This window comes from Acipenser ruthenus, chromosome 23 (genome assembly GCF_902713425.1).
Source record: "Acipenser ruthenus chromosome 23, fAciRut3.2 maternal haplotype, whole genome shotgun sequence".
NCBI classification, from domain to species: domain Eukaryota; kingdom Metazoa; phylum Chordata; class Actinopteri; order Acipenseriformes; family Acipenseridae; genus Acipenser; species Acipenser ruthenus.
The window spans coordinates 20,499,631-20,526,930 of record NC_081211.1 but is presented as its reverse complement, the minus strand read 5'-3'; the positions used below and the strand labels follow the sequence as shown (position 1 = coordinate 20,526,930).

The window sequence follows — 27,300 nt, the reverse complement described above, 5'->3', positions numbered from 1 at the left end:
TCATAAGACGGAACAATAGTACCCTAGGGATCATAGCGTTACATGCAGGGTGAGGAAACTTGTGTAAAGCCAGTGGAAAATTGGAGTCTTTAAACAAACAGAAAACAAATGGGCAACACAAGGCCTTATGAGAAAGTATAATGAACAGACAGTTTAACTACAGAGCATTACAGTTAACACCAAGACACAGCAGCACTACAGTGAACGTACACTTCCTTTCCCCTTATGGTGAGGGTATGAGTTCTGTGTGCTTATCAAACACTGTAAGAAAAGTATGAGCAGCAAACATGTATATATCAAATCTAGGAATGTGTGTTTGATTTGCATAACGCTTCTCAAGTACAATACAAAAAACAAAACATTTTATTTGAAAATTAATTTACAAGGACGCACACTTCATGCCAAATATTCCACTTCTATTTGTGCATAACTGGTCCTAAAGGCTGCTTTGTGCATATGACAATGGCTTAACATTACTGGACTCCTCTACCATAACAGTGTTCAAAATAAGTATCTGTTCATGTCCTAGAATACAGGTAGAGTAGCTTCAAAGTTATACGTACCAGGCAAAGACCACACAGGATTATACTATAGCGCAATTTAAAGGTAATATGTAGAATTTTACAACAAATGGCTGGAGACTTGATATAGTGCCCATATCAGCACCTTAATGTTCAGAAACACATTTAGCTAATTAACTTACAATGACAACTCCCCAATTACCATTAGTCCATGATACAAATTAACAATAACGCATTTAGCAAAGAAAAGTATTGACCATAAATACTGACATCCACTCATCTTAATAAAAATGTTGTATGGCTTCCTTTCTATCTCTCAAAACATGTACAAGCCTTTGCATAAATCAGGCTTGCCTTCTCAGTACTTGAGGACTGTCATCTTTTCACCAAACTCCACTTGATCCAACAACGGTTACAACTGGAGTCTGAACTGTGGATCAGATACATTGATGCTTCCACCCCAGTTGTAAAACATTTAATCAGAATTAACATTTATGAGGATGAGGATGTCAATACAACAGTACCACTGTCTATTATTATTATTATTATTATTATTATTATTATTATTATTATTATTATTATTAATAGATTGACACCATAAATTAGGCCAGTTTTAGTGCATTTCCCATAGTACCATATTTGCAGATCTTCTCAGTCTTTGCCTGTGCATCAATATGTGCAAAACACTAGAGAAACTCAAACACAGCTATTTTAAAGTACTGTTTCCAGACGTGCTGCTTCTCGAGTAAAAATGACATCACATGATTATAATACACCATAGTGCTTTGATTGTAAACTGCGTCATCGACGAGCAACTCTGTACAGTTTTGTTACATTTGTGCATTAAAAAAACAGCCTTTCAAAATAAGCTACATCATTTGTTAAAACAGGTCATTGTTTATGATCCCATCTTCTTTGGGGTCATAATTTGATGTGAACTTCTTTTTCTTCCCAAAGGTGGAGAAGGAATTCTTAACGTCTAAGTCGTTGAGCTGCATTGGCTTGCTGGTGGTCTGTAATGTCGGTGTGCCAGGGATGTATACGTTGTGCTGATAATCAGGGGCTGGGTGAAGCTGATACTGGGGCCCATATCTAGGAGTCCAAGCCAGATCGGTCAGCCCGATGGCTGGGGAGGGCATCATATAATCTGTTGGAAAGCAAAGTGTTTTTTTTTTTTTTTTTAAATAATAATAATAATAATGATTGTAATGCGTAGTTATTTAATGTAGTGTATTTATTTACTGTACTGAACTAAACCTGGTGCTCTTATGCAAGAGCTCTATGTAACACTTTAGGCCTCCATTGCACCAAAGGTAAGAGTTTTTCACCAAGCGAACTCAAAGTACAAAATAAAACAGAACAGCTACTCAGTGCAGATACCAACTAACAGTGTGTACTGGCACTTCAATATATCCAACTATTAAAAACACTGAACCTCCATTATGACTATAATGTATTATGTAGGCCAAAACTGAAGAGTGCTGGTGGAAGCTGGTATTAATTAAATGGCATGCGTGGTTGTAGGCAGTGTAAAGCCTGTTGTGCAGGCCTATGTAGCGTATGTGTGTGCTTGATTATGGAGGGAAGATAGAAAATAGAATTGATACACTCACGTAAATATTTACAGAATGGAGGTTTTTGCTTTGGACATGAAGTGTATCCAGCGAATGACGAAAGGCTGAAGGACTGACGTATTTCACGTACCCCGCATGTGGGTTCCCCAAGTCCAGTACTGACCACCAGCCACAAAATGTTCGGATTCTCTCTGAATCGCTTTCCGGATAAGAGTTCCGTCCATATTCATCGAGCTGTAGCTGTGAAAGATGAAATCAATACATTCACCACACGTAGGTTATCATAAAGTAACGCAAGGTACGATAAACAATAGACAATTAACGCAGCAAATGAATGAATTAAAAGCGTACCCTTTTAATGCAGAGTTCTGGGTCTTTGATAACGGCCAGTCGTTGTTAGGTTGCTTTATCTGCAAAATAATAATAATAATAATAATAATAATAATAATAATAATAATAATAATAATAATAATAATAATAACAGCATTTTGTAAAAATGCTGTTATGTATTTATTAGCAGTTTAGCTAACAAATGTATGTAGGTAGGTAGGAAGATAGATAGATAGATAGATAGATAGATAGATAGATAGATAGATATTCCTGTATATGAAGCCGTGTCTTTTTGTGATGGCTATATCGTGTATTGTTTCTTATTCCACCAGATCGGTTTCACCCTATAGCACTAAACCCTAAACGGAATATTAATTACACATTATTGGAAAAATACATAAAAAATGGCTCTGTGTGCGCATCAAATACGTCCCCAGGCAAAAATTACAGATTGAGCACACATCAAATGATAGTCGTATATAACTCGACTGCCCTCTACTGTTCAGAATTGTTGTTGCGATGCTCGATTACTTTCAGAGGTGCTTTGGTCCCTCGGGTATACCCTCGATGCAATGTATTTTTCTTTGAACAGAGGTTACACATTAGGGGGGCGTGAAGACACGTATAGCCCCAGATGCTGCTTCTTTTCTTCATTTTCCACCTAGCCACATAATGAAGATTCCATGCTCTATTAATTCACTTACAGCAGCTAACAAGGGAGATGTGGTGTAAGCTTATTACAAAATCAGCATGCAAAATACCTTGCTGAATCCATGTAAAACCAATTAAAATCACCAGGATGAAACAAGTAGCGTAAAATCTTCAAAAGAATCCTCACAGACCAGGGAATTAATAATAATTGTGTTAAAAAAATACTTTTTTTTTTTTTTTTTCAGCAGGGTCGTTTGATAATGAGTTAATGTACCAGGAGCCAGTATTTTAATGACAGATTGCTTTTGGGGAAGCTGAACAGAACTAAAAATAATTTTCTTGTGGCTGCTAAAATTTGTTATTATTATTATTATTATGTGTGGGTTATCTCCCTAATGCATATGCTGTGTCAAATGAAAGAGAAAAAATAATAATTGCCTTTCCGTTTGAATGAGATCACCCTTGTCCCTTTGTGCTTTACTTGCTATGAATGTCAGGCAAATTGTTAGTTGAAAAGGAATTTAATAGGGTCGCATATTTTAGGATATCTGGTAAAATAAAGATAAGGAAAAAATAACATACGGTTTTCTAATTACATTGTGGAAGGAAAATTGTATCTGTTGAACCGTAAATGTTTCTAGCAGTTTAAATGCAATTATATATATATATATATATATATATATATATATATATATATATATATATATATATATATTTGAGTCACTGAGCGCAAACTGGTGTGCATTTACGTTAGACTCGAATTACTCGAATTACTGTACAGTTATCTGCAAAATATTGTTTTAATTGAGCTTTTAAAACATACCCCTACCTTCACCGCCCAAGGCCGGTCTATTAATTAACATCAACTGTATGTATGGTATTATTGAAATAGCAGCAACTCATTGAATTAGACAACCTCTGATTTCTGAAACAGAACAGGAAAGAAATGAGTTTAAAAAAAAAAGTTTTCCACAATGTATTTGCAGGCTGCTGCTGCCATCTAGCGGAATTGAATGGTACAGATCTTTGTAAATTGCTCCTTTTTATCATTTAATTGTGTTGTGTATATGTTGCGTGTTATTTAGAAATATAAACTTAAAAAATGTGGGGAAAACTACAAAAAAAAAATCCAGCAGAATCTGCTATAAAATTATTAGTGTAATGTTTGAACTAATTAAGATGAATGCATCCGTGTGTACGATAGAATTGTAATACTAAGCAACACAATGTGTGTGAGTGAAGTGCTGGCACTCCGTGATATCCATCCTAATAATTGCACATGACTGCGATACATAATCCTGTTATTTAGCAACACAATGTAGTGTAAGATTTCTCCTTTTTTATTATTTTTGCATACACTCTCAGAAAAAAAAAACTAAGATTCCTAGGCGTTCTATATGGAACTGCGAGACTCTGCTGGTCTTTCAGTTCTATAACCATTCTTATATACAGAACAGTCGGGGTTCTATATATAATTGGTTCAATATGAAGCCAAGGGGTTCTAAATAGAATACTTCGGTGTTCCATAATGTGATGTTACAAATGGAACACCTAAGGGTTCCAAATATGAAGCAGCCTATCACATTTGTAACCCCCATTCTAAATCCGATCACTGAGTTCTTTAGCACCCATTACATAGAACCCTTTATTAGTCAGTACATATACCCTGACTACAATAAGGGCTCCAGAGGAATCTCGATAGTAGCCGTGTGGTTCTTTATAGAACTCCCAATCTCCCAGACAGCATGTATCTTGAACTCCAGAGTTAATAATTCACTAAAAATGTTTTTTTTTTTTTTTTTATATATATAAAATACATCTAAAACTATTTCAGATCAATAATAGGATAAAAAAAAAACTATAGATAGACAGATAGATAGATTTGTCCGTATCTGTTTGTCTATCCGTGGCATACATACATACACACATACTGTACATGCATGCACACATACTATATATATATATATATATATATATATATATATATATATATATATATATATATATATATATATATATATATACATGTTTACCTCGTTGGGTGTACCACGCTTATTTACAGTGTGGTTGTGGTTCTGTCCGCCCCAGCCTGTCGCCAAGTTATCGGTACCTTTAGCATTGTTCCTGGGTGTCGCTGAGCTGCAAGGTTTCAGAAACATAAAGTCACTTTTGGCCGATTCCGGGGTCAAACACACTTTGTAACAATACGCTTGAGAAAGGGGTCCGTTTCCATTGACTTCCACGCAGCTGGTGGGCACCTTGGATCCGGACGATATCTGAAGGTTAATGTTGGATTTTTGAAACACCTCAGTAGACGCCTCGGATCTGAAACCACAGCAAGTCGAGGATAAGCGGTATCCCCTCGTGGAATGTCTGTCCTTGTAGCATTTTATGGCTGCTAGGACAATTATAGCCACCAGAAATATGAATGAAATGGAGCTTAAAGAAATGATTAAGTATAGAGGTATGTTAGAGGGGGAGTCCTGGCTCAGAGCAGGGTCGCTGAAATCAGAAAGGGTTTCTGGCACACTGTCAACCACTGATAAGATGATGGAAACAGTGGCTGAAAGGGGGGGTTGACCGTTGTCCTTGACTAAAATGACTAGCCTTTGCCTTGTGGCATCTTTGTCCATAAATCTGCGTATTGTCCTGATTTCTCCTGTGTACAGAGCTACGCTGAACAGCCCCGGATCTGTAGACTGCAGAACCTGATATGAAAGACGTGAGTTCTGCCCAGCGTCTGCATCTAACGCAGTTATTTTTGCCACAAGGTAGCCAGCGTCAACGGACCTGGGTACCATCTCCGTGGATACCGTGCCGTTTTTTGGTAAAGGGGAAACAATAACCGGGGCGTTGTCGTTTTGGTCCAGAACAAAAACGTTGATAGTAACGTTGCTGTTAAGAGGTGGGAAGCCTGCGTCTTGGGCTTGAACTCGAATTTGAAAGTTTCTAAGTTGCTCGTAGTCAAAGGAGCGCAGCGCGTAGATATTGCCGTTGTCTGAGTTGATTGAAACATAAGTAGACACGGGCATGCCCTGAATCTGGCCCCCCAGAATAGAGTACGACAGATAAGCATTCTGATTCGAATCAGGATCAAAGGCAGTCACCGAGCAAATCGAAGCCCCGGGGGCATTATTCTCAGTCACATACACTGTGTATGATGGTTGCACGAATCGTGGAGCGTTATCGTTTATATCTGAGACTTGGACTAAGATTGTTTTCTTAGTGGACAGAGGAGGTGAACCCAGATCTCTTGCTGTGACAGTAATATTGTATTCTGAGACAGTTTCCCGATCCAAAAATGCACTGGTAACTAGAGTGTAATAGTTCTTGAAAGACGAATGTAATTGAAAAGGGACATTATTAGGAATCGCACAGTCTACGTTGCCGTTGTTCCCTGAATCCCGATCCATGACACTGATGACAGCTATTACGGTCCCGGGAGGTGAGTCCTCTTGAACAGGTGTGGACACCGAAGTTAAAATAACTTCTGGTGCATTGTCGTTTATATCAAGAATATCAACCAGTATTTTGCAATGCACAGCCACGGCAGATGGACCCTTATCTTTGGCTTGCACATACATTTCATAGATGCTGGATTTTTCAAAATCCACGATACCTTTGACTCTTATCTCCCCGGTGTGTGAATCTACACTGAAGAGTTCCCGCACCTTCAAGGGGACGTGGCCACTGAAAGAAAAATACGTCTCCGCGTTAGTACCCTCGTCCACATCTGAGGCATTAAGTTTGATAACCAGTGTACCCCTTGGGGCATTTTCCACCAAACTCACCCGATAGGAAGATTGGTCAAAAACAGGCACGTTATCGTTCGCATCTAAGACACTAATAGTGATTTGTGCTGTGCCAGATCGTTCTGGCATCCCTCCATCTACAGCTGTCAGCACCACTTGATGGGTTTTTTGTTGCTCTCTGTCCAGGGGCGTCTCAAGCACCAGCTCTGCAAATTTACTGCCGTCACTCCGTGTCTGAATATCCAGGGAGAAATGCTCGTTGGAGCTGAGTAGGTACGTGCGGAGAGAGTTAGTACCCACGTCAGGGTCTTGTGCGCTCTCCAGCGGGAACCGGGAGCCCGGAGCCGCTGACTCTGTGATCTCCAGAACGAACTCGTTCCAGGGAAAACTGGGAGCATTGTCATTCACATCCAAAATCTCTACTTCCACTCTAAACAGTTCCAGTGGGTTTTCGATTACAACTTGCAAGTGCAAAAAACAAGTCGGACTTAGTTCGCACAGTTCTTCCCGGTCAATTTTCTCATTCACAAATAAAATTCCATTTTCTAAATTCACTTCTAAGTACTGTTTCCTAGCACCAGAAACAATTCTGAATCGGCGAGCGGAAAGTTTGGCAACATCTAAGCCCAAGTCTTCAGCTATATTGCCAACAAAAGCTCCGTGCTCTAATTCCTCTGGTATTGAGTAACGTATCTGACCAGAAACTAAACCCAAGACACAAGTTAACAAAACAAGACACACCACTTGCCTTCCCAAAGTCCATTTTATTTTCAAAGTTGTCAGGTCCATTGCAGCTATTTAAAATCCACAGTCTTGAAGCGTCTTATTGCTCTGTTTTTAAAATGAGCATGATAGAAATGATGGTTTTAAAACTTTTTTTTTCTCGAAAATAGAAGTGGTTCTTGCGTAAAGGCGCGAGAGGAAATTGCAATTCCCAAATAAAAATAAACACAAACAAAACTTTCCAGTTCCAATATGCCGAACGGTCTCTTTGCAGTTCTCCAGTCTTCTTGTTCCACCAGTCGTGTGTGAGTGTGTGTGATACTTTGTCTTTGATTTTTCACTGTATTAGGCATTTTGGAAGCGCTGATGGGGGAGGAACAGAGTTGTTATTCAGTACCGTATTGGAGGACAGAGACATCAGCGCTTCTGCAGTAATTTCAGTACGGGCATTTTAACCTCTTCTGCACAACAGTACATGTTAAGATCTGCAATGACACTTAATATTCATCTTTACTGTTTAAACCAATGGCGTGTATAACCATCTGTGATGATCACAAACGTTTCTGTATGTTATTTTTAAAAATAAAATGATCAAATTCAAGCAGTTCTAGTTCTGTATGACAGGATTGTGTTAATTGACTTACTCACAGTTGACAATCTGGATTAATCTTTTTTTTCTAAAGTGATGCATTTCACACCGTTTTTTTTTTTCAAAGCGTCAATCACTTTATATACATTATGTTATCTTTCTTTTACGCTCGATCGGCGATATAGGAATTTTTAAATCCACTTTTGCAACAAGCATTGACACGTTATTATTGGCGGAAGAGAGGGACAGTGTAAGGGGTTCTTTTTATTCGAGTGTTGCAGCCTGTTGTCTATAGCGTAATCCCCTCATATCATATAACAGTTGAAACAGAATCACTGTCAGTCAGCAAGCGGTAGGTGTCCTGGCACCTGACTGCACATTAATTAACAGAGCAATGTGTCATATACCGCTCACAATATACCGATTGTCTCCATTGGAAACGTCTGTGGTCAGCACAGAAAACTGAAGAAAGTAAAAAAACAAACCAAAAAAAACCCTGGTTTAAATAACCATAAAACACAATCTGCTCAGACACTTAACCTCCAGCAGATGGTTAAGCTTTTACAGAAATGATTACATTTTGTAAAACACGGTTTTCATTGGGTTCCTGTTCTTTTTAATTAACAGAGAGGGGGATTACAGTATAGCTATCCGGGATCAGCCATACCCGAACAGATAAATACAAATGTTTTAGTTTTATTTATTTATTTATTTATTTATTTTGATAAATAATCCCCGCTCTCTATGCTAGATGTAACAGTGCTTCTCCGATGCTCGCTACACTTGGTTGAATTACAGAGTCGGCTCTTCTCTCCAGTCTATTGTCAAAGAAATATAGCTAAATAGACATGATTACCGGTATATCTCAATGTGCTAGCAGAAGCAAATGTCAACGCATGACATCCTATAGAATCGATCTTTTCTTTATTCTATAAACCTGATTTTATCACAGTTATCTTAAACTTAAACAGTATCTCGAACTGTTATTCGCTGTTGTTTTTCACTCAGCCTCGATTGTCAAAGCTGTATCTTTGTCCTTAGTTTTCCTATGCCTATGGAGCGTGGGAAATAACACGAATTTGTTTACGTAATTTAAATTGTGAAAAATCCCTATCGTTAGTATGTGTACGAATCAAATATTATCATTGAGCGACATCTAGTGGATTTTTGTTAAACTTGTATAATTTTTCAAGAATTTAAGAGATTTTTGCAATTTATGAGCTTTAGGCAATATTATTTAACAGAAAAGACAACATAAGACATACAACTTTTGTACATCTTTTTGAAACTGGAGGTATACATCTGTTATCCATAATAAGGAATTGTAAACGATATAACTATAAACACATTGGTCTCTGAGATTCTGCAGGAGAAAATAAAAACAGAAATCATTCAAAGTTTAGTGATTCTATTAAAAATATAAAATTAACGTCCAGATTTATTCCAAATGTTTAATTCGGGCTTCTTAAACGACTTGTCCGGAAATTACGTGATGTTACCAAGGCTACAGAAGACTCTCTAGGAATGCGTTGTTGCACACATAGAAACTGGATCATATGAAATTGCTTTTTTTTCCAGCTTCAATTTCCTTCATATTGTATTTGCCTCTTAGGGACAAAATATAAATTAGGAAAATTCGACCAAAAATAAAAATCTATGTAGCTAGTATAAAAACGCCGGGCAGCGCGCGTGGTTTTTATACTGGCGAGTAAATGGCTTTAAGATTGATCTTAACCACAGTGTAAATCAGTGTTGAAGAATCTTATGGAACAGATTACACAACCTAAAGTATTATTTTACACAATAATGTGTATCTTGGAAACAGATGTGCGTCTAAAGTAAGTAGGGGAGACCGGGTTGTCACACTTTTTACTCTTTATTATTTTCCTCAATCTGGTAACATTCTGGGAGGTTCTGTTCCTCTTTATATTGAAGAATAACTCTTCACGTACAAATTGGTGTTTTTTGTTTTGTTTTGTTTTGTTTTGTTTTGTTTTGTTTTGTTTTGTTTTGGTTTTTTTTTTGTTTTGTTTTGTTTTGTTTAATTTCAGCGTAACTTTATTCCAAATATGATATTTAGACGGTTGAAAATGCGCCGGTCATCTGTCACAACCTGCCCCATACTGGGGTTGGTTGTCACGCGATATGGGGTTGGTTGTCACAAAGTATGTTCTTGGTTTTACAGTAGACAATAATGCAACATGTTTTTGTTTTTGTTTTTAAATAACATTTTTACTGTGTACAATGACAGAAAAAGTTGTATTTTTACTTATGTGGACATAAAAAATATAGACCTATATATATTTGAAATGTTGACCCATGCTACAAAAAAAAAATATCACAGCCTCCACAGAACCGAACAGCATTATATGGTGACATATCCCACATGTTGGTGTAAAAAAAGTAGAAAGAAAAAAATATAAGACTTCTTCCTATAGGATTTACTGACAACCAACCCCAAAAACTATGAGACAACCTGCCCCAACCCGACTTTACATGATAATGTAATTCTCTCAGTACTACTGGGAGAACCTACTGGTTTTGTTTTTAACAACAAAAGATAGCCCGTATCTGGTTCTATTTAACATGGCCATCAGTTCAAACTAACTCCAATATTACTAAGAGTTATAACATAAATAACAAGATATACATTTTTTACTTTGGGTATGAAAAAAATGAAATATGTGCTAACCTTTATGTTAGATGGAATTGACCTCAAATTACAAGATGGTTGAGTTCCAGATAATAGAACACACGTTTCAGTGTCAGTATCACCTGCCTGCACCATCTAGTGTCATAGTTATGAGCACTGTGACAACCAACCCCGGTCTCCCCTACTATTATAAAAGTACAATTTTATATATATATAAATATATATAAATTAGGAAAATTCGACCAAAATAAAAATCTATGTAGCCAATATAAAAACGCCGTGCAGCGTCTGTGGTTAGAACCTCCAGGATAGACTCCGAGAGATGAGAATCGAAACCATTTTCAATCGAAGTAACCACTGAGCTAAACCTGCGCGGGTGCTCGAGCGAGTAAATGGCTTTATAACAGCGTCAGCTATACTGATTGCAAGAGGGGAATGGTTGTGGTACTATAGATGTAAAAAAAAAAAAAAAAACTTAATTCGTGTTTACTTGTAAGACGTCACATGGGCTGCAACAGTGTCCCTAACATTTTTATGTTTTACTTAATGAGAAAAAGAGAGACATGGTCACAGGAAGTCGTGTATTCACGGGTGGAAGCACTCAGTAGGAGTTGTAGAGACACGTCAGAGGTTTCACTCAAAGGAATTTCAATCAGCAAGTCTGGTAGCAGTGCCTCTATACAGATTGATCTTAACCACAGTGTAAATCAGTGTTGAAGAATCTTATGGAACAGATTACACAACCTAAAGTATTATTTTACACATTATATCTTGGAAACAGATGTGCGTCTAAAGTAAGTACTATTATAAAAGTACAATTATTTATATATATATATATATATATATATATATATATATATATATATATATATATATATATATATATATATATATATATATATATATAAACCTTTTTTTTTTTAATCCCTTTACCTTCAAACATGATCATTGGGTGACCCCTACTGTCCTTTATGTGAACAGCAGTTAAAATAATCAGTCACAGTCTTTGGAAGTGGAGTCATTCTATTGAAAGGTCCCAAAAGAAAGAGTTATTTAATCGTTTCTGTTTGATTTTTCTTTCTCAATTAGCACCGTAACAATTGTATTTGCCTCTTAGGGTCAAAATATAAATAAATTAGGAAAATTCGACCAAAATAAAAATCTATGTAGCCAATATAAAAACGCCGGGCAGCGCCCGTGGTTAGAACCTCCAGGATAGACTCCGAGAGATGAGGATCGAAACAATTTTCAATTGAAGTAACCACTGAGCTAAGCCGGCGCAAGTATTTTAGCACGTAAATGGCTTTATAACACCGTTAGCTATAATGACGTTTCTGCAAGAACGGACTCCGGTACTATAGATAAAAACATAATTCACTTGTATTGCAACAGTGTCTGTTACCTTTCTTTTTTATTAATTACATTTTCATTAAATAAATAAATAAATAAATAAATAAATAAATAAATAAATAAATAAATAGCTTTTTTGATATACTTTTTGTTCATATCAGAAATTATCTTGGAAACAGATGTGTTTTTTGTGCGTCTAAAGTAAACACTATTATAAAATTATTGTGGGCACTTTTTTAAAGTACGTTTTTCATAAGCCAGTGTAAGTTCCTGGTTTGGGGTATGAGCTTTGTTCAAACGACAGTTTATTTCATAAATAGCTGACAACCTTCCAGACTTTGAACTACACGTTTAATACTCATACAATTCTGAACAGAAATGGGATGGAAAATTGTCAGGTATATTTTAAAAATGATATTTGGGTGACCCCCGTCGTTCTTAATTCTGCTGGAGAAAAACTCAGCAGTTATTTATAGTGCAGCACCAGTTCTGCTCCATTTAAACTCGAACAATGTGTTAATGTTCTTGCAAACACAAATTAAAAAAACTAATCTGTACACATAAACACGTGTATGTTAACCGTTAAAATAAAAGTTCTTATAAGAAATAAACCGTCAGACAGCGCCTGTGGTCAGACCCTGCAGCGTACGATCCTGAGACATTAGGGAGCAACTGTTTGTATTCGCGTTAAGTAACCACTGTGCGACACCGGCACCGCTGGAGGAGCAGATAATAAACCTCATGCTATAACCAATATGCCACTGAAGACTTGTTTACACAAGGAAAGACCATTTTAACCCATTAATGCCCAAACTACCTGTACTGTAAAGAGCCAGCAGAAAAGGTTTTTTTTAGCGGAGGTTTGAATATGTACTTGACGGATTACAGAGATTATTATTATTATTATTATTATTGGTTTATTTAGTAATAGCCTTTATCCAAGGCGACTTACAGAGACTAGGGTGTGTGAACTATGCATCAGCTGCAAAGTCACTTACAACAACGTCTCACCCGAAAGACAGAGCTCAAGGAGGTGAAGCGACTTGCTCAAGGTCACACAGCGAGTCAGTTGGGATTTGAACCGGGGACCTCCTGGTTACAAGCCACCGGACCACACAGCCTCCTATAGTGATGTTTGTCGACAGCTTCTGCTGTTATTACACTTTAACACAAACGTTATTGTGAACGAGCAATTGACAAATGTGTTTCCAAAAATTAAAGACAAAATAAAAAGCAAACTTATACTTATGTACTTCAGTCCATTATTTTATCCCCAACCCCAGCCCCAGCCCCACACACATTCATGTTCCTTGTATAACAGGAATCGACAGATGCTGGGATACAGTACTGAGGACTAAAAATGACTTCTTGTATATATTAAAAAAGTAAGGTTTATTCATGGTTCAGAAGAGGATGTGCATCAAGGCTATAAAAAAAGAAAGAAAAAAGAAGCAGGGAGTGGGGGGTAGAGGTCAAATCAGTGGCCTTTTTTTGAGGAGCCAAATCCTGAGAATCCCATAACTGCGGCCATTTCATCGTCTTCCTCAAAATTGAGATCTTCATCAGCCTTGCGCTTTTTCTCTTTCTGCTTTTCCTTCTTGTATGCCTTTGCTTTCTCCTCCTGTCAGTGAAATGAATAACAAGTACATTAGGAAATGCTCTCCCTGTATCAATCCAGTCATCCAATAATACTCCCAGGGACAGGACAACATTATTCATTGAGCTTACAGAGCAAGCTGTACCCAGGACCTATTCAGCTAAGCAAACATCTCCAGTTCTCTGTGTGCTTCCTTTACCACGAATGGATCAGATGTAATTGCACCAGTCAAGCCAAAACTGGGATCTAGTCAAGCAAACATGTGGCTTCATGGGCAGCACATCTTTCCTAAATATACAGTAGGGTTGGACGATAATGAAAATTTCAGCTACTGATTATCGTCTGTAAATTATCACGATAATTGTGGTTATCGGCCAAATAAATAAAATATTAAAAATTCTTGTAATTGATCTACTTTATACTTGAGCAGCATGACAACCGGCAGTCTAAGTCACCTGATTTTAGAAGAAATAAAAACTAGACGGTATATGTGCCGAGTTTTATAAATTTTGGCCCAGAACAAACATGAGTATAAAAATACACCTATTGTAATTAATAAATTATGCAGTTTTCCTATATAATATATATTTTTTCTTATTTAAACATTTATTTTAATTCAAGGTTTACTTTCATTGAAAAAAAAGTGCCACCAAATGTATTACTATAACTAAACAAAATTGCTAACGTTACCTGGAAGCATTTGTTTTCTTTACTTGCGTGGCGAATCTGCCATTAAGAGAATCACACTAGGTTTTTGTGTGTGTGTGCGTGTCTGTATACAGAGCTGTATACTATTTGGAACATAGTGAGTTTTGCACCTGCACCTGGCTGCTTGTATGCAGACAGTTTAATAAAATAAACTGCCTCTCCTTCCATTAAAAGTTAACCCTCTTCTATTTATGCAGCTACCCATTTTTAGAATAGCAACGCCATTGTAGTTTAAAATAAAGAAGCAACAATTTTGCTTAGGCTATATTAAATATGTGCCATATGTTTTTTTCTTCTTTTCTTTTTTCAATTACATTCAAAAAAAAAAAATCCTGTGTCAAAATGTTTAATAGTCAAAAGTTCCTCTTTTCTACAGTAATTTTACAGTAAGCTCGCTATTTAATTATACAAACAACAATTTGTGTTTTTATGTTGGAATACCAGTCATGCTTTGCCAGTGTACAACTTATTATAAAAATGAAACCATGACGTAAAGCTAAAGCTTAAGCATATTGTTTAAAATCAATGCTTAACTTCCCAATGTACGCAGTGCTCACACAGATCATGTTTTACTCCTCACACACAGTTCAGTGGCGCTTACTGCTCAATGCAGAGCTGCTTCCTGCTTCATTGGGTCACGGACAATAATTATGATTATCGATAATTTTTCAACGCAATCAAATTATTGCTGAAAAAAATTCGGAATTATCAATATTATTGATTATTGCTCCAACCGTACTAAACAGTAGAAATATATACCCCACATAGAGCTTTTAATCTTGAGATTTTTAAAAAATAAAAAATAAATGTACACCTTAAGTTTCATAATACTTAACTGTAGTAACAATCTAGCCCCAAACATTCTGTAAAGATAAACATCTTTTGCAGTAAAATTAAGCTCTAAAATAGCAAAATGTACACAGTTGCAGTAAATGCCTCTCATTTTGAAAGTTGTTTAAGGTGTTCAATATAAATTCAGACTCCTCCATGTTCAATGTATTCGGAGCCCCCAGACTGGCTTCTTACCTCCTCCCGGAGTTCCTTCATTCGTTCTTCAAAGTCATACTCTTTTTGTTTTTCCTCAATCTTCTTCTTGTTTGCCTCAAATCTTTTCTTCACCTGATCCAGAGACGATCGTTCCACCCTCATTGACATGCCCAAGTTTCTCTGATCTGAAAGGTAAACGCACACAATGTTCTAGCTTAATGAATTACAGCACATCTTATTTGTATTGCTTTTGGCATTAAATAATATCATTACACTTGGCTAGTCACTTAACACCTTCAAAAAAGCAACACACACCTTAACTCATACTTACGTTTTTTGCCATTGATATGATCCAAAAAGTTAATAGAATCCTTAACCACACAATCACAGACATTGCAGTAATATCTGGGAAAAAAAAAAAAAAAAAACAGGCAGAAAAGGGGGGTTATTAAAAATTACATATCGCTTGTAGTTTTCCAAAAATTGAAAACTGTGACATTTCGAAATCTAACATGAAATACTGTACTACTATTGTAGACTTCTGAGATACCATTAAACAAAACATCAAAATGTCTGCATCCTAATATTCTACTAGGTGAAGCAAAACATTTGGCCACATATGTAAATTATATTCAAGCACATAGCCTACGTTGTGGTACTGACAATTACTCTACTGCGTAGTGCATACTGCTCCCGTGTCTGTCTGTCTGTGTCTGTCTGGGGCTTTAACGGGATAAAGTTCAGTTACAAAACACCAAAGTCACCAAATTTTAAGTCAGTCTTATACAAATACACACAAAAAAACCACCAAGTGCAACGCCTAATTGATAGCTCTCATCAATTGACAACTCATGCCTTTTTTTAGATAATGACACAAACTGCTTCATTCCAGTTAATGATACAAAACGCATTTGTCCTGTAGTAAACTATATGCACGTGTTTACATGTAAAGAACGACTAAATGTACAGTATTAAAACAGTGATTCACCGTCTTTTTTCCCCTGGCACTCATAATGTGCTGTGATAGGCAAACGTGAAACTCGGTTTAGATCATGACCCGCTTTACATCACAAATGATGCCTGCACGGCAATCATGATATAAAAGCGGGTTCATCTGTATATAGGCTGACAGAGTTATAAAAAAAAAATCAACTGGAGAATGTGTAGCTGTGGAGCGTTCCGCTGCTGGTAAGAGTATGTCTAAATCCACTGTTTGGAAAAATTAGGACATATTTGTATTCAGCAATAAAAAACGTCCATGTGGCTTTGTACAATGCAAATCTTGCAAAATATTACTGAAATATGACAGCAAAAAGATGGGAAATTCATCTCTGCAGCGGCACACTGAAAGGGGATGTATTTGTCCTGTAGCTGTTTTAAATGCCATAGTTTGGTGTAATATTTGTTGTTGAACCTTAAATTTAGCGGTTTGATATGATATAGGCTTGTCCAAAATGAGTATGCGAATTTGCAAGAGCATCTTCTGTGTGGCTATTTATGATAACAAAGTTGTTGTCTTCTTTTAAAATCATGCAGTGTTGGATTAAAGGAAGTAAATGAGAGAGGATTAATTGAGGGTGATTTTTTGTTTCTTTCTTTACGTTTTAACTGGAAACCGGGAATACTCTACACTGAAGGTACTTAGTTTCAATCGCGTATGTTTGGGATATATTTGTGGAGATGTTCAGGTCGGGTATGCAAATATTTCAAAGGTCTCAGACTGGGGTCGGGTTCGGATTTGTTGGGTTTTAAATTTAGGCCCAAGCAGACCTCTAGACACACTGAAAACTTGAGATTAACCAATAGAATTTCCAACTCCCTTAACCTAATACAATACAGAATATTGTGACTTTTATAATAAACTCATTCCGTAATTTTACTTTATGTATGATCTGTTTTATTGACAATAAAAAACTGCATTCGTTTCCTGCCCTATTTAGTGCATTATGGCTTGGAATATGCACCACTACTAGGGCTAGTTGGTGGTCCTTAAAGACAGTAAATAACATACCCTCCCATCTCAGCCTGAGGGGTAGTTTTGGTGATAACAATGGTCTTCCCCAGCTTCGACTCCAGGTCCACCTTGTAGTCCCTGTGCCGTAAAAGCTCCCGCTTAACGGGAGGGAAAGGTTTGCCTGAAAGAAGCCATGAAAAGTTTCCAGATCAGGAACAATGCATTTCTAATTAAACAGAGGCAGGCCTACATGTGGTTCTAACATACCATTACAATGTCATTGATAGAGATATAGAGGAACATGATACTGCTGGTTTCAGAAACCCGGTTACATATTAAATCGCAGAATGTTAAATGCTATTAATAAACAGTCCAAATAATATATATTAGCATGAAACCATTTACTTTTTCAATAGGCAAATAGCAGGTACACTATACAATCTCTTGAACTCACCACTATATACAATGCTTATTCTAAATATGCCTCCCCTCTGTATAACACAATTTTGCTAAATGGTGAAATATCAAAAGCATATTTGTTAAAACCCACCATTCGTTTGCCAAGATATACTTACCATCTTTCTTTTCTCTTTCTTCTGTCAAGCGCTTCTGAGCTAACTCTTCATACTCCTCTTTGTCCCACTTCCTTCGGAAGTCATTTTTTGCCTTATGTTAAAAGAAAAACAAAATTAAATGTATGCCAAACTTAATCCCTACAACCCTAAACTCAACTTCTGATAGAGTCCTTATATCACATTCAAAGCTATCAGGATGAGATTTTTGGTATTAGACCCAATCTTCCCGTAGAGATATATTTTCAAGCACAGCATTAATGAGCTTGGTCATGCAGCAGGAAAGCCTGACCCTCGCCCACCCTGGCGAAGTCGAGGCAGAAGGGGCTTGCGATACAACAGGCTCCCCCGCCTTTCAGGGTTGAAGTATGGAGTTATTCATACTGTTTATTTCATTTCATTTCTAATAATTCATTTCTTAGCAGACGCCCTTATCCAGGGCGACTTACAAGATATCACATTATTTTTACATACAATTACCCATTTATACAGTTGGGTTTTTACTGGAGCAATCTAGGTAAAGTACCTTGCTCAAGGATACAGCAGCAGTGTCCCCACCGGGGATTGAACCCATGACCCTCCGGTCAAGAGTCCAGAGCCCTAACCACTACTCCACACTGCTGCCCATATTTAAGTTCTCATGTACACAGCACAATAGGTTTTGTTTTTTCTTTTTTCTTTTTTTTCTGTTTTTTTTTTTTTAATCCAAACACCAACCAAACAGATTGGACAAAAACCTATTCTCAATCCCAGGCAGCTGTTCTGTGAGAGTGGGAGGATATACCAGTTTTTCTGGGATGAAAGTAAGGATTTACAAAAAGCAGTGAAGCCGAATATATATATATATATATATATATATATATATATATATATATATATTCGGCTTCACTGCTTTAAGAAACAAAATACAGAATTATAAGATACATTTTATTTGAAATTCTAATTTTTTAAACATAGTTTTGTGACTAGTGGTATAAAAATGACATAAGATCTGCACGCAGATGGTATATTACTATTGTCAAGAAACTTCAAAAGTCAAACAAGCAATCACAACGAAGTTAGACCAGACAATTTTGGTTAAATTGCAGGTACCATTGGTTTAGTCCACTTGAAACAGACTAACTTTGAGACTAGAAAATCCCAAGAAACTGAACAAAATGAGTCCTAATTGCAGCGTACCAATCAAAGTCAATTCGTTTAGCTGATCGGATCACGTGGACCAAGTTAGCCTGGTCATGGGAACTAACCCATTTACCACTATAAAGCAAATATAAACCAGAATTTTAGAAGAAACATGTTCTGTGCGCTGTAGCGCATATATCATTTGACCACATATATCCTCTTTTACGTAGATTTACATTCTCAATTTTTTTTTTCTCCCCAGTATCTATTTTAACATCAACGACACTTAAACAAATAGCATCTGTCATAAAAAGGTAACCGATCTACACCATGGGTATGCTGTAATGTAAATAATAGCGTATATTCGCAGGGCAATCTACACATCTCAATTGTGCTCCGCGTGCATACAAGTAATGATTTATACTACCCTGCAAGATAAACGCTGTTTGGTACATTCGTATTTTCAATATTGGTTTGATATGCAAAATGCAATTAATAATATGCATAGTTTGCATTGAGAATTTCAAGAATATACATTATTCCTGAGCGATGTAATACAGACACGAGGAACGTAAAGAACACAGTCGTCAAGATTAGCAAGCAATTGAGAAAAGGGGGGCAAATAAACGCAATCAGACTAGTGAGTCTCTTAACTTCACAGGACTAACGTATAATCCACAGATTTAATGTGGATCTTTGTTGTGACCACAGCCATTACTCCAGCAAGTGAATGAAGCTCACCTAATCCCCGTTAGGCTCAGCAAGTGGAGTAAATGTGGTACTACTGTGCAACGCACCCATAGACACTGAATATTATTTAACTGCAATTGTGCTTGCTGCAGTGCCACTAAACCAGCCAGGAAGATGTAAATACTGGATTTTGCAAACTAAACGTGTTCATTTTGTCTACACATATTTAGATGTTTTGAGCAAATACTACATTCAATTGTTAACTAGAAACGTCGATAAATTACAAAATATTATGATTATATATCGTATTAGTCAGTCAACAAATAAACACAATAACAAACACAAACCCCACTGCCGGACGCCATTTTGAAAGCAACCAGACTGCTGTCGCAAAACTACCGGAAGTAACGACACGAAGACCATAGATATCTTGAGTTAAACCAGGAGCTGCACTGGATATTTATGGTTTATTAGGGTTCAGTCTGAACAAATACATTTCTCCCTTCTGATTAACAACCGATTCCTGTTTTAAATACACCTTTTGCATTTACATTATTGTAGCAAAAGTGCATACCATCAACCATATCATTTGAGAATGAAATTAATTTGCATTATGTAGCTTGGCATTGTTGCTTGCTGATATTCTGGCGTGTTTCTGATTTATCCGTTGCTTCTAAATCCACTCTTGCAGCCCAAAATAGATGACAAATAACTGGGAATTACTAAAGACCACAGGATTCAAACTACCAAAACAGCATGACGGCATATTCAAATATGTTAGATTGATTTTGTTAAGTGGCTATTGTCCATTCAGAAACCTGAAAGTTAAAGATTCTTAAAATACGTAATAGGTAGACAACCATACTCATTACAGCCAACCCATCATATCCACACTTATTAGGGGTCACTCACAATATAAATAGTAAATAATAGATATTATTATGTGCGGTTTGTATATGCTCCTCTGCTGTTGTTTTTGCTTAGACTATTATGAAAAAAAGTGCTGCACTTATTTGAGAAAAAGCACTTTACACAACCTGATCAGCGCTGCCATTTTTTGAAACTACCCAGCCAGAACGTAGCAAATTGTGTTTTTTAAACCAGCCAAAAATGGCACCACCACCCCCCCCCCCCTTCCAAAAAAAGTACTTACATTTAAGACTTAAATATACATTACAAAAACAAGTGCAACATATTTATTTAAACACACACGCGTAAGTACTATTATAAACGTGTTTTTTTTGTTCTCGCAATTTACAGTACAAACACCGCTGTTTCTTATCTGATGAGATCAAAATGCATACCACGATTATTTTTTTATTTTATTTTATTTAGAAGGTAATGTCAAATGTAATTTTCCTGAACTGTCGGTGTATAGTCTCCCTGTGCTGCAGACCAAAGAAAAGCGCGAGGAGGAGGGCGTGGTATACCACAGGGCATTGTGGTGATTGAAGTCCTGCACTGATGACGGTAAAAAGTAGCCAAACTGCCAAAGACAACATTTATCCACTAGGTGCTTTCAAAACAAGCCGCATTTGGCTTAAAATAAATGCTTTGAAAACATGTCCTCTGATGGTTAACATCCTCAATTTGGTTATAATTGTATTTTCCATAGCAGCAGTGCAAATTGGCCAGCAAATCTATCAATGAAAAAAATATACTGGTGATACTAACTGGACCCGTAGCGTAAGCAGTCGATTTCATCAAATCTTGATATAATTTCTCTGCTGTAAAATATTGCAGTAGGCTAAGTGTAATCCCAAAGAAGGTACATGGGCCGAATTTACACACCAGAATGCTTAAAACAAAAAAACATGCCACCAACAATTTGGTAACGGTAATTTATATCCTGAAATGTTTTTATTAGTTACAAAAAAAAAATACTGTTTATTTTATTTGTATTTTACAAAAGTCACAACTTTAGTAAATATGGCCAAATATACCATTTGGTTGACTTGCCATTGAGGGCTGAAAAGGGTAGTTCATGTTTTGTACCAAATGATCTCTAAATGACTTCATTTAATTAATCACCTGCTTAATTGATCACAATGAAATTGTTCCAGGTGTTAAGAAATTGATGATTAAAGGTTACCTATAAAACCTGCTGGATAGCGGCTCTCCAGGACCAGGTTTGGGTAGCACTGACTTCGGCCATTGCAGCATGTATTAATAACTGTCTTCAGCAGGAGGCATTCAGCTGAAGTATTTTGATAGAATGACAGCGAGGTTTTTTTTTTTTTTTTTTAATTTTTAATTTATTTTTTGGTTACTACGATATATATATATATAGCAATCGTTCTCCGTAACTCATTCTGTGCACGAACTATCACTCTTTCGTTTGCATTTTAGTTGTTTATCTTGCAGAATGAAACAGTTTGCCTTTGGGGCCCCAAATGTTCCAGACACACTGTCTCTCTGAAGAGGCTGCACCAATCACAGACCTTAAAAACACCTTGTCCGTACTGCAGGTGTCTAAGCACGTGTGTTAATTAACAAGAAAACCCAACACATAGTTACATATTTGAAACAACTATAAATATCTGTATTTGTAAAACATAACACTTAAAGCTCATAAGAGCGAAGATGGGCGTTTTTTTGCAACTGCTTTCATTAGTGTCAAAACGGTTGTGACTCTACGTCACTCAATTTGATACACCTGTGTTTTTTTTTTTTTGTTTGTTTGTTTTTAAGAGCCTTTTAAAGCACTATCCTGGTCCTGGAGGGCGGGTGTCCTCCTGGCTTTTGTTCCAACTGCCCCTTAAATTACTTAATTGGACCAATCAAGCACTTATTAGAAGCTTAATTGGTACAATTAAGCAATTTAGTGTACAGTTGGAACAAAAACCAGGAGGGGACACAGGCCCTCCAGGACCAGGATTGGGCACCCCTGCACTAGGGAATCACAAAAATAAACAAATAAGTAAGTGCTAATATGGCAACATTTTTTTTGAGTTCCTGTTGACACGCTCCCCACTGGCCAAAATTAACCAATAAGATAAGGTTGTTGCGGCGCTCTCGAAGTTAGCGAATTCTTTAAAATGTGAGGCACGGGTATTAACTGGAATTTTACAAAACAGGACGAGAGAGGACAAGTTGTCTGGAGAAAACATCTTAAGAAAGAACATGATTGAAGGAGAGCAAACAGAGGTATGCAAAGACCAAATTTTACATTTTACAAGTTAAAAAGTTAAATGCATTTTTTTTAATCGTTTAAGGTAAAATTTAACATGTATTATTTTGAACAAAAATGTGAATACTAAAAAAATTATATTAAGACAAATCAATAACATGTGTTTGTATATGTTAAAGCATAATTATTTAAGCATAGTAGAAAGGGTTTGTTATATAATTCATGTAAGCGCTTGTGCAATGTGCCTGACCCATCAAAATATGGTGTAGTTTTATAGGAAGAAAAAAAAACTTATTTTGCATGGTGTACCGTGAGGGAGTTAGGGGTATATGAAGGCTTACTGTCGTCAACTGACGAGATGATCTTTTCCAAACTATGAATACTTAATTCTAATTGACAACCTGCATGTACTTGATGATTAATTTAATACATTGAAATATTAGAACTAAATGTTGGCAGAGTGAACTTATCCTCAGTGCAAACACCCTTGAAATGCATCTCTTGTTAAAGGGGGTATTGTAATGTGGATGCAGAACAGATACTATTAAAAGTAAGCAGCCTACATTATTTTACTTAAAAACAAATGTCGGGTACTTCTTATCAAGAAACATCTTAAAAAAGATATACAACTCCTGTACGTTATAAATGCACAACGCACAGTGCTGAAATATGCCAGAGACTTGAGGGCTGAATAACAGGGCAGAAGGGCACAACACAGGAAGACAGGATAATAAGGGGCTGTTTGGATAATCAATGTTTTACTGTTAAGCTCAGTTTTAGCTGCTCCTTAAATATGTATTAACTAGACATCTACAAACAAAACGGCCGATGTTTGTATGTCGAGAAATCCTATAATAGAATGACAAATTTGCAGACAGGCATGCTTGTATTTTTTTTTTGTTTGACCTAATAGGTTGAGTCTCTCACCAAGTAAGACCCCATTGTTAAAATACTTTTTTTAATAAACACTTTTTATACAGGTCAGTAGGAAATTCTGTTTCACATAGGCGCCGTAGATCTAACATTAACAATGTTTACCACGGTTTCCGTATGCCTAGTAGCACCAGCGCCTTTTATCAACAAATAGTATGAAGCACGGTTGTCCCCACTGACAGTGAGGGCTGTCAGAATCAATGAGGTTAGTCTTGTGATAACATTTGATTTATGTTACTTTATACAAATTAAGGGGTGTTGATATTAATCCTGTACATGCAAAAGCCCAAGATGAGGTTCTGAAAATGTCAGGCTTAGTGCCCAGAATTAAAATGTTGTTTTTGGTTTGGGTTTGGAAAAATCTGAATCGTTGCATCCCTAATTCACAAACCACTTTTCAGGAATGCATCTTTACGGTTTTAAACCAGGAGAGCTTGTCAAACTTAGAAACATGGACTCAGAAAATGGGGATCTCCCTGGTTCAAATAAATGGGCAGAGAAAATATGGAGGCCCTCCACCAGGTAATGGTGCTTCTTTTGCATTCCTTCGTTGACACATTTTTCAAGACACTGTCGTGTGTTTTAATATTACAAATTAGACCTATATCAACTACAAAAATCATGCTAGCATTTTTAATATATCTAGTTAACTGTTAATGCAGTTGTGCTTGGTATTGATAATCGTACCTTATACTGAAGTATTGTAAAATTATTTGTGGATGAGAGAATCTGCCTGTGTAAATGTGGATTTAGAGAAAACGGTGAAAGTGGTCGATGGATATTTGTTTTCTTTTTTGGACATTTCACAATCAACATCAACATAATTTTCATAAATATAAACATGTTTTATACCACGTTGTTTCCTCATATGCAAAGCAACTACAACATGCCAAGGGAGTCGAGGGAAAACAAGAGTTTTTTATTTACCTTTATCTCCTCAGGTTGGACTGCATTCCCCCCTTCCTCTGGCTGTGAGGTTTTCATCAATCAAATCCCCCGGGATGTCTATGAAGACAGCCTCATCCCCTTGTTCCAGCAGGCGGGCGTGCTCTATGAGTTCAGGCTCATGATGAACTTCAGTGGGCAGAATCGCGGCTTTGCCTATGCCAAGTACACTGACCCAGAATGTGCTGAAGCAGCCATTCGAATGTTTAACCGCTACGAGCTGCAGAACGGATGCTGCATCACGGTGCATAAAAGCACAGAGAAACGGGTGCTGCTCCTCGATGAGCTGCCCAGGGCTGTGGAGAAAGACAGGCTCCTGTTGCTGCTCAGAAACTTCTCAGACGGAGTGGAGGACCTCAAAATAAAGCCCAGCCCCAAGGGGAGTGGGAAAGCTTCTGCTGCTGTGCAGTATGTGTCACATCACGCTGCTGCAATGGCAAAGAAAGACGTAGTTGAAGGTAACAAATCTTATGCAAGTTACATATTTCTAGTCATGTTTTGTTGTCATAACACAACCAAGTAGATCCATGGTCCTAGTTTAATGTTTAAATTTAAATCCATACTTGTGTGCTGTGATGTCATGCCTGTAGCCTGGTTACCTGATGGATGCTAAGATATTGGTTGCTCATATTGAGGAAGCACACCTGAGTGAGCATTAACACACTTTTATTGCCTGTATCACCGGGCAGTGTGGAGGAATACCACCAATAGTCCTTTTATAAGTAATACGTAAAACAACTATAGATTTTTTCAGCTCTCAAACTCAATCCAGATGTCTATAGACCAGGAACTGTTATGTTTTCAACCCAGAGTTGCAGCATTTAATCAATCAGCATTGATTTATGTTTGTTTCTTTTCCATTAGAATTTAAGAAGTATGGCTTCTCCATCACAGTTCAATGGTTCAATCAGATAGTCAAACCAAAAACCCAGAACAAGAAGAAGCAGCTGGCTGTGGATACCGATCCAGGTTTTATGAAGAAAAAGGCTGAAGTTGGCACCAGAATCAATGGTAAGAAACCAGAGAGGAGTTCCTTCCTTCCCTTGCTGCCCCTAGAAGCGGAAGTCCCGTTATCTGAAGGTTTTGTTCCACCCATGCTGTCTGGGCCCTCTTCTTCCACAGTTTATCAGAAACCAAGCTCCCAGGATGATGACCAGCAATACACCTTCAATATAAACCAACCCTCCAAAGAGGCGAGATTGGATGCGGTTCACTCTTTCAATCAGCTCTGTATGAGCTGCCAGTTTGGCTCTCCGTGGTACGTTATGCAGTTGCTCCGTACTGGACCAGATGGCTACCAGTATTTCCGTGTCCAAGTGTTCGTTCCAGGTTTACCATTACCTTTTGAAGGAGTTGTAAAAATCCTGGCGGGTTGCTTAGCAACAGTTGAGGAAGAGGTAAAGATGGCAGCGGCAAGCCAAATTCTAAAGGCCTTGTCAGTGGGGTAGTTCCTTATATCCTTAAAGCCAACTGGGGGCTCATTTCTTGGGCTACTATTTTGTTAAGATTTCATTCAGGGTTTTACAGATTTATTTTAATATATCATGTTTTAATTGTTTTAAATTAAAATTATTGTGTTACTTTGCGTTGTATTTTTAGTTCATTGGTGTGTACACATACAGTTTGATATGGTTGTTAATTTCAAAGTTTTTACACTTAAAAGTTAAAATGGTTGTTTTGTTACTTTAACAATCACATTATAAGGCACTTTGAATGTTTGCACTTTGTTCTTCACTCACTTTTTGTCTTGCATGTTCAGTTTTTGTAAGTACATTTTAATATAGTTTAATAAAAAAAAATACAAAAAACTGAAGTGTTTCTTACATGTGTGCAATTACAGACTGTATCAGAATGTAAGGTTTTAACATTTTACAAGGCAGTTTCCTTTCAGGTACAGGCTTGCCAGTCTTACTATCCACTACTGGGTATGTACATACATCTTCTTCAAAGGACTCCTTACAAATCTGCATTTCCTACTAATAGCTCACCTGTTTATCTTTGTATTCTATTTGTGTTTTAGAACACTATGCTTCTGAAAAGACACTGCAAGGCTGATTTTTTTTTTTTTTTTTTTGGAGTGAGGCTTTCAGGCTTTGGTGAGCAGTGCTCACGAATTCTGTATGCTTCTTCAGCCTTGAAGAGCCAGTAGAAACTGGAATCATGCAGAACACACACTACAAGATATCAAACCGGTTAGACATGTAGTATCAGGAAAATGTTCTATTAGAAACATGCAGCTAAAAGTAAGCATACAGCACACATGGGAAGTACAGACAACACAGATCTTCAGTGGTCTTTATTTAACATGGGTGCATTGAATCATCATGTCTTTCTGTAGCTGCGTGCATTGCCAATTCATGTTATTTCACTTATATAGCAAGACAGTAGTAGTTTAATTAAATTATTACCAGTTTATTTGGACCCTTTTAAAATGATTTGTGTTTGACTTTCATTAAACCAATCAGGGTTTAAAATTGACAATGGTGCTATTGATATTTTAACCAATGGACAATGTAAGA

The 27,300-nt window shown here is 36.9% G+C and overlaps 3 protein-coding genes across 5 annotated transcripts; 1 reads left to right on the top strand and 2 right to left on the bottom strand.

Moving 5' to 3' along the window:
- Positions 1 to 340: 340 nt before the first annotated feature.
- Positions 341 to 7,861, bottom strand: LOC131699629 (protocadherin-10-like). 3 transcript variants are annotated; one of them, XM_058996787.1, is made up of 5 exons: positions 6,868 to 7,061; positions 5,110 to 6,766; positions 2,447 to 2,505; positions 2,226 to 2,335; positions 341 to 1,668 (listed from the first exon to the last, which is right to left on the bottom strand). In XM_058996787.1, the coding sequence occupies exons 1-5, from the start codon at positions 6,909 to 6,911 to the stop codon at positions 1,403 to 1,405; spliced, it is 2,136 nt and encodes a 711-aa protein (XP_058852770.1). In that variant the 5' UTR covers positions 6,912 to 7,061; the 3' UTR covers positions 341 to 1,402. The 3 variants fall into 3 exon arrangements, 2 of the variants coding, with proteins under 2 accessions (XP_058852770.1, XP_058852769.1); XM_058996786.1 differs by having other exon boundaries at positions 5,110 to 7,861; XR_009308224.1 differs by having other exon boundaries at positions 1,532 to 1,668; positions 2,135 to 2,335; positions 5,110 to 7,861.
- A 5,657-nt stretch (positions 7,862 to 13,518) lies between these two features.
- LOC117431561 (zinc finger matrin-type protein 2) lies at positions 13,519 to 20,212 on the bottom strand. The gene is made up of 6 exons (XM_034052610.3): positions 20,121 to 20,212; positions 17,965 to 18,055; positions 17,447 to 17,570; positions 15,767 to 15,840; positions 15,475 to 15,620; positions 13,519 to 13,764 (listed from the first exon to the last, which is right to left on the bottom strand). The coding sequence occupies exons 1-6, from the start codon at positions 20,136 to 20,138 to the stop codon at positions 13,621 to 13,623; spliced, it is 597 nt and encodes a 198-aa protein (XP_033908501.1). The 5' UTR covers positions 20,139 to 20,212; the 3' UTR covers positions 13,519 to 13,620.
- A 2,399-nt stretch (positions 20,213 to 22,611) lies between these two features.
- On the top strand, positions 22,612 to 26,546 carry LOC117412941 (dead end protein 1). The gene is made up of 5 exons (XM_034021585.3): positions 22,612 to 22,693; positions 22,851 to 22,920; positions 24,238 to 24,358; positions 24,778 to 25,239; positions 25,646 to 26,546. The coding sequence occupies exons 2-5, from the start codon at positions 22,897 to 22,899 to the stop codon at positions 26,227 to 26,229; spliced, it is 1,191 nt and encodes a 396-aa protein (XP_033877476.3). The 5' UTR covers positions 22,612 to 22,693; positions 22,851 to 22,896; the 3' UTR covers positions 26,230 to 26,546.
- The last annotated feature ends 754 nt before the right edge of the window (positions 26,547 to 27,300 follow it).

Bases quoted from the DNA above. Each gene is read 5' to 3' on its own strand.
- LOC131699629 (XM_058996786.1), bottom strand. From the start codon at position 7,617: ATGGACCTGACAACTTTGAAAATAAAATGGACTTTGGGAAGGCAAGTG. The intron at 2,506-5,109 runs GTAAACATGTAT...ATTATTTTGCAG, and splicing joins AGCGTGGTACACCCAACGAG to ATAAAGCAACCTAACAACGA. The intron at 2,336-2,446 runs GTACGCTTTTAA...CATCTTTCACAG, and splicing joins CAGAACTCTGCATTAAAAGG to CTACAGCTCGATGAATATGG.
- LOC117431561 (XM_034052610.3), bottom strand. The intron at 17,571-17,964 runs GTAAGTATATCT...GGCTTCTTTCAG, and splicing joins AGAAAGAGAAAAGAAAGATG to GCAAACCTTTCCCTCCCGTT. The intron at 15,621-15,766 runs GTAAGTATGAGT...TTTACCTTTCAG, and splicing joins TCATATCAATGGCAAAAAAC to ATCAGAGAAACTTGGGCATG.
- LOC117412941 (XM_034021585.3), top strand. From the start codon at position 22,897: ATGATTGAAGGAGAGCAAACAGAG. The intron at 24,359-24,777 runs GTAATGGTGCTT...TTATCTCCTCAG, and splicing joins ATATGGAGGCCCTCCACCAG to GTTGGACTGCATTCCCCCCT. The intron at 25,240-25,645 runs GTAACAAATCTT...CTTTTCCATTAG, and splicing joins AAAGAAAGACGTAGTTGAAG to AATTTAAGAAGTATGGCTTC.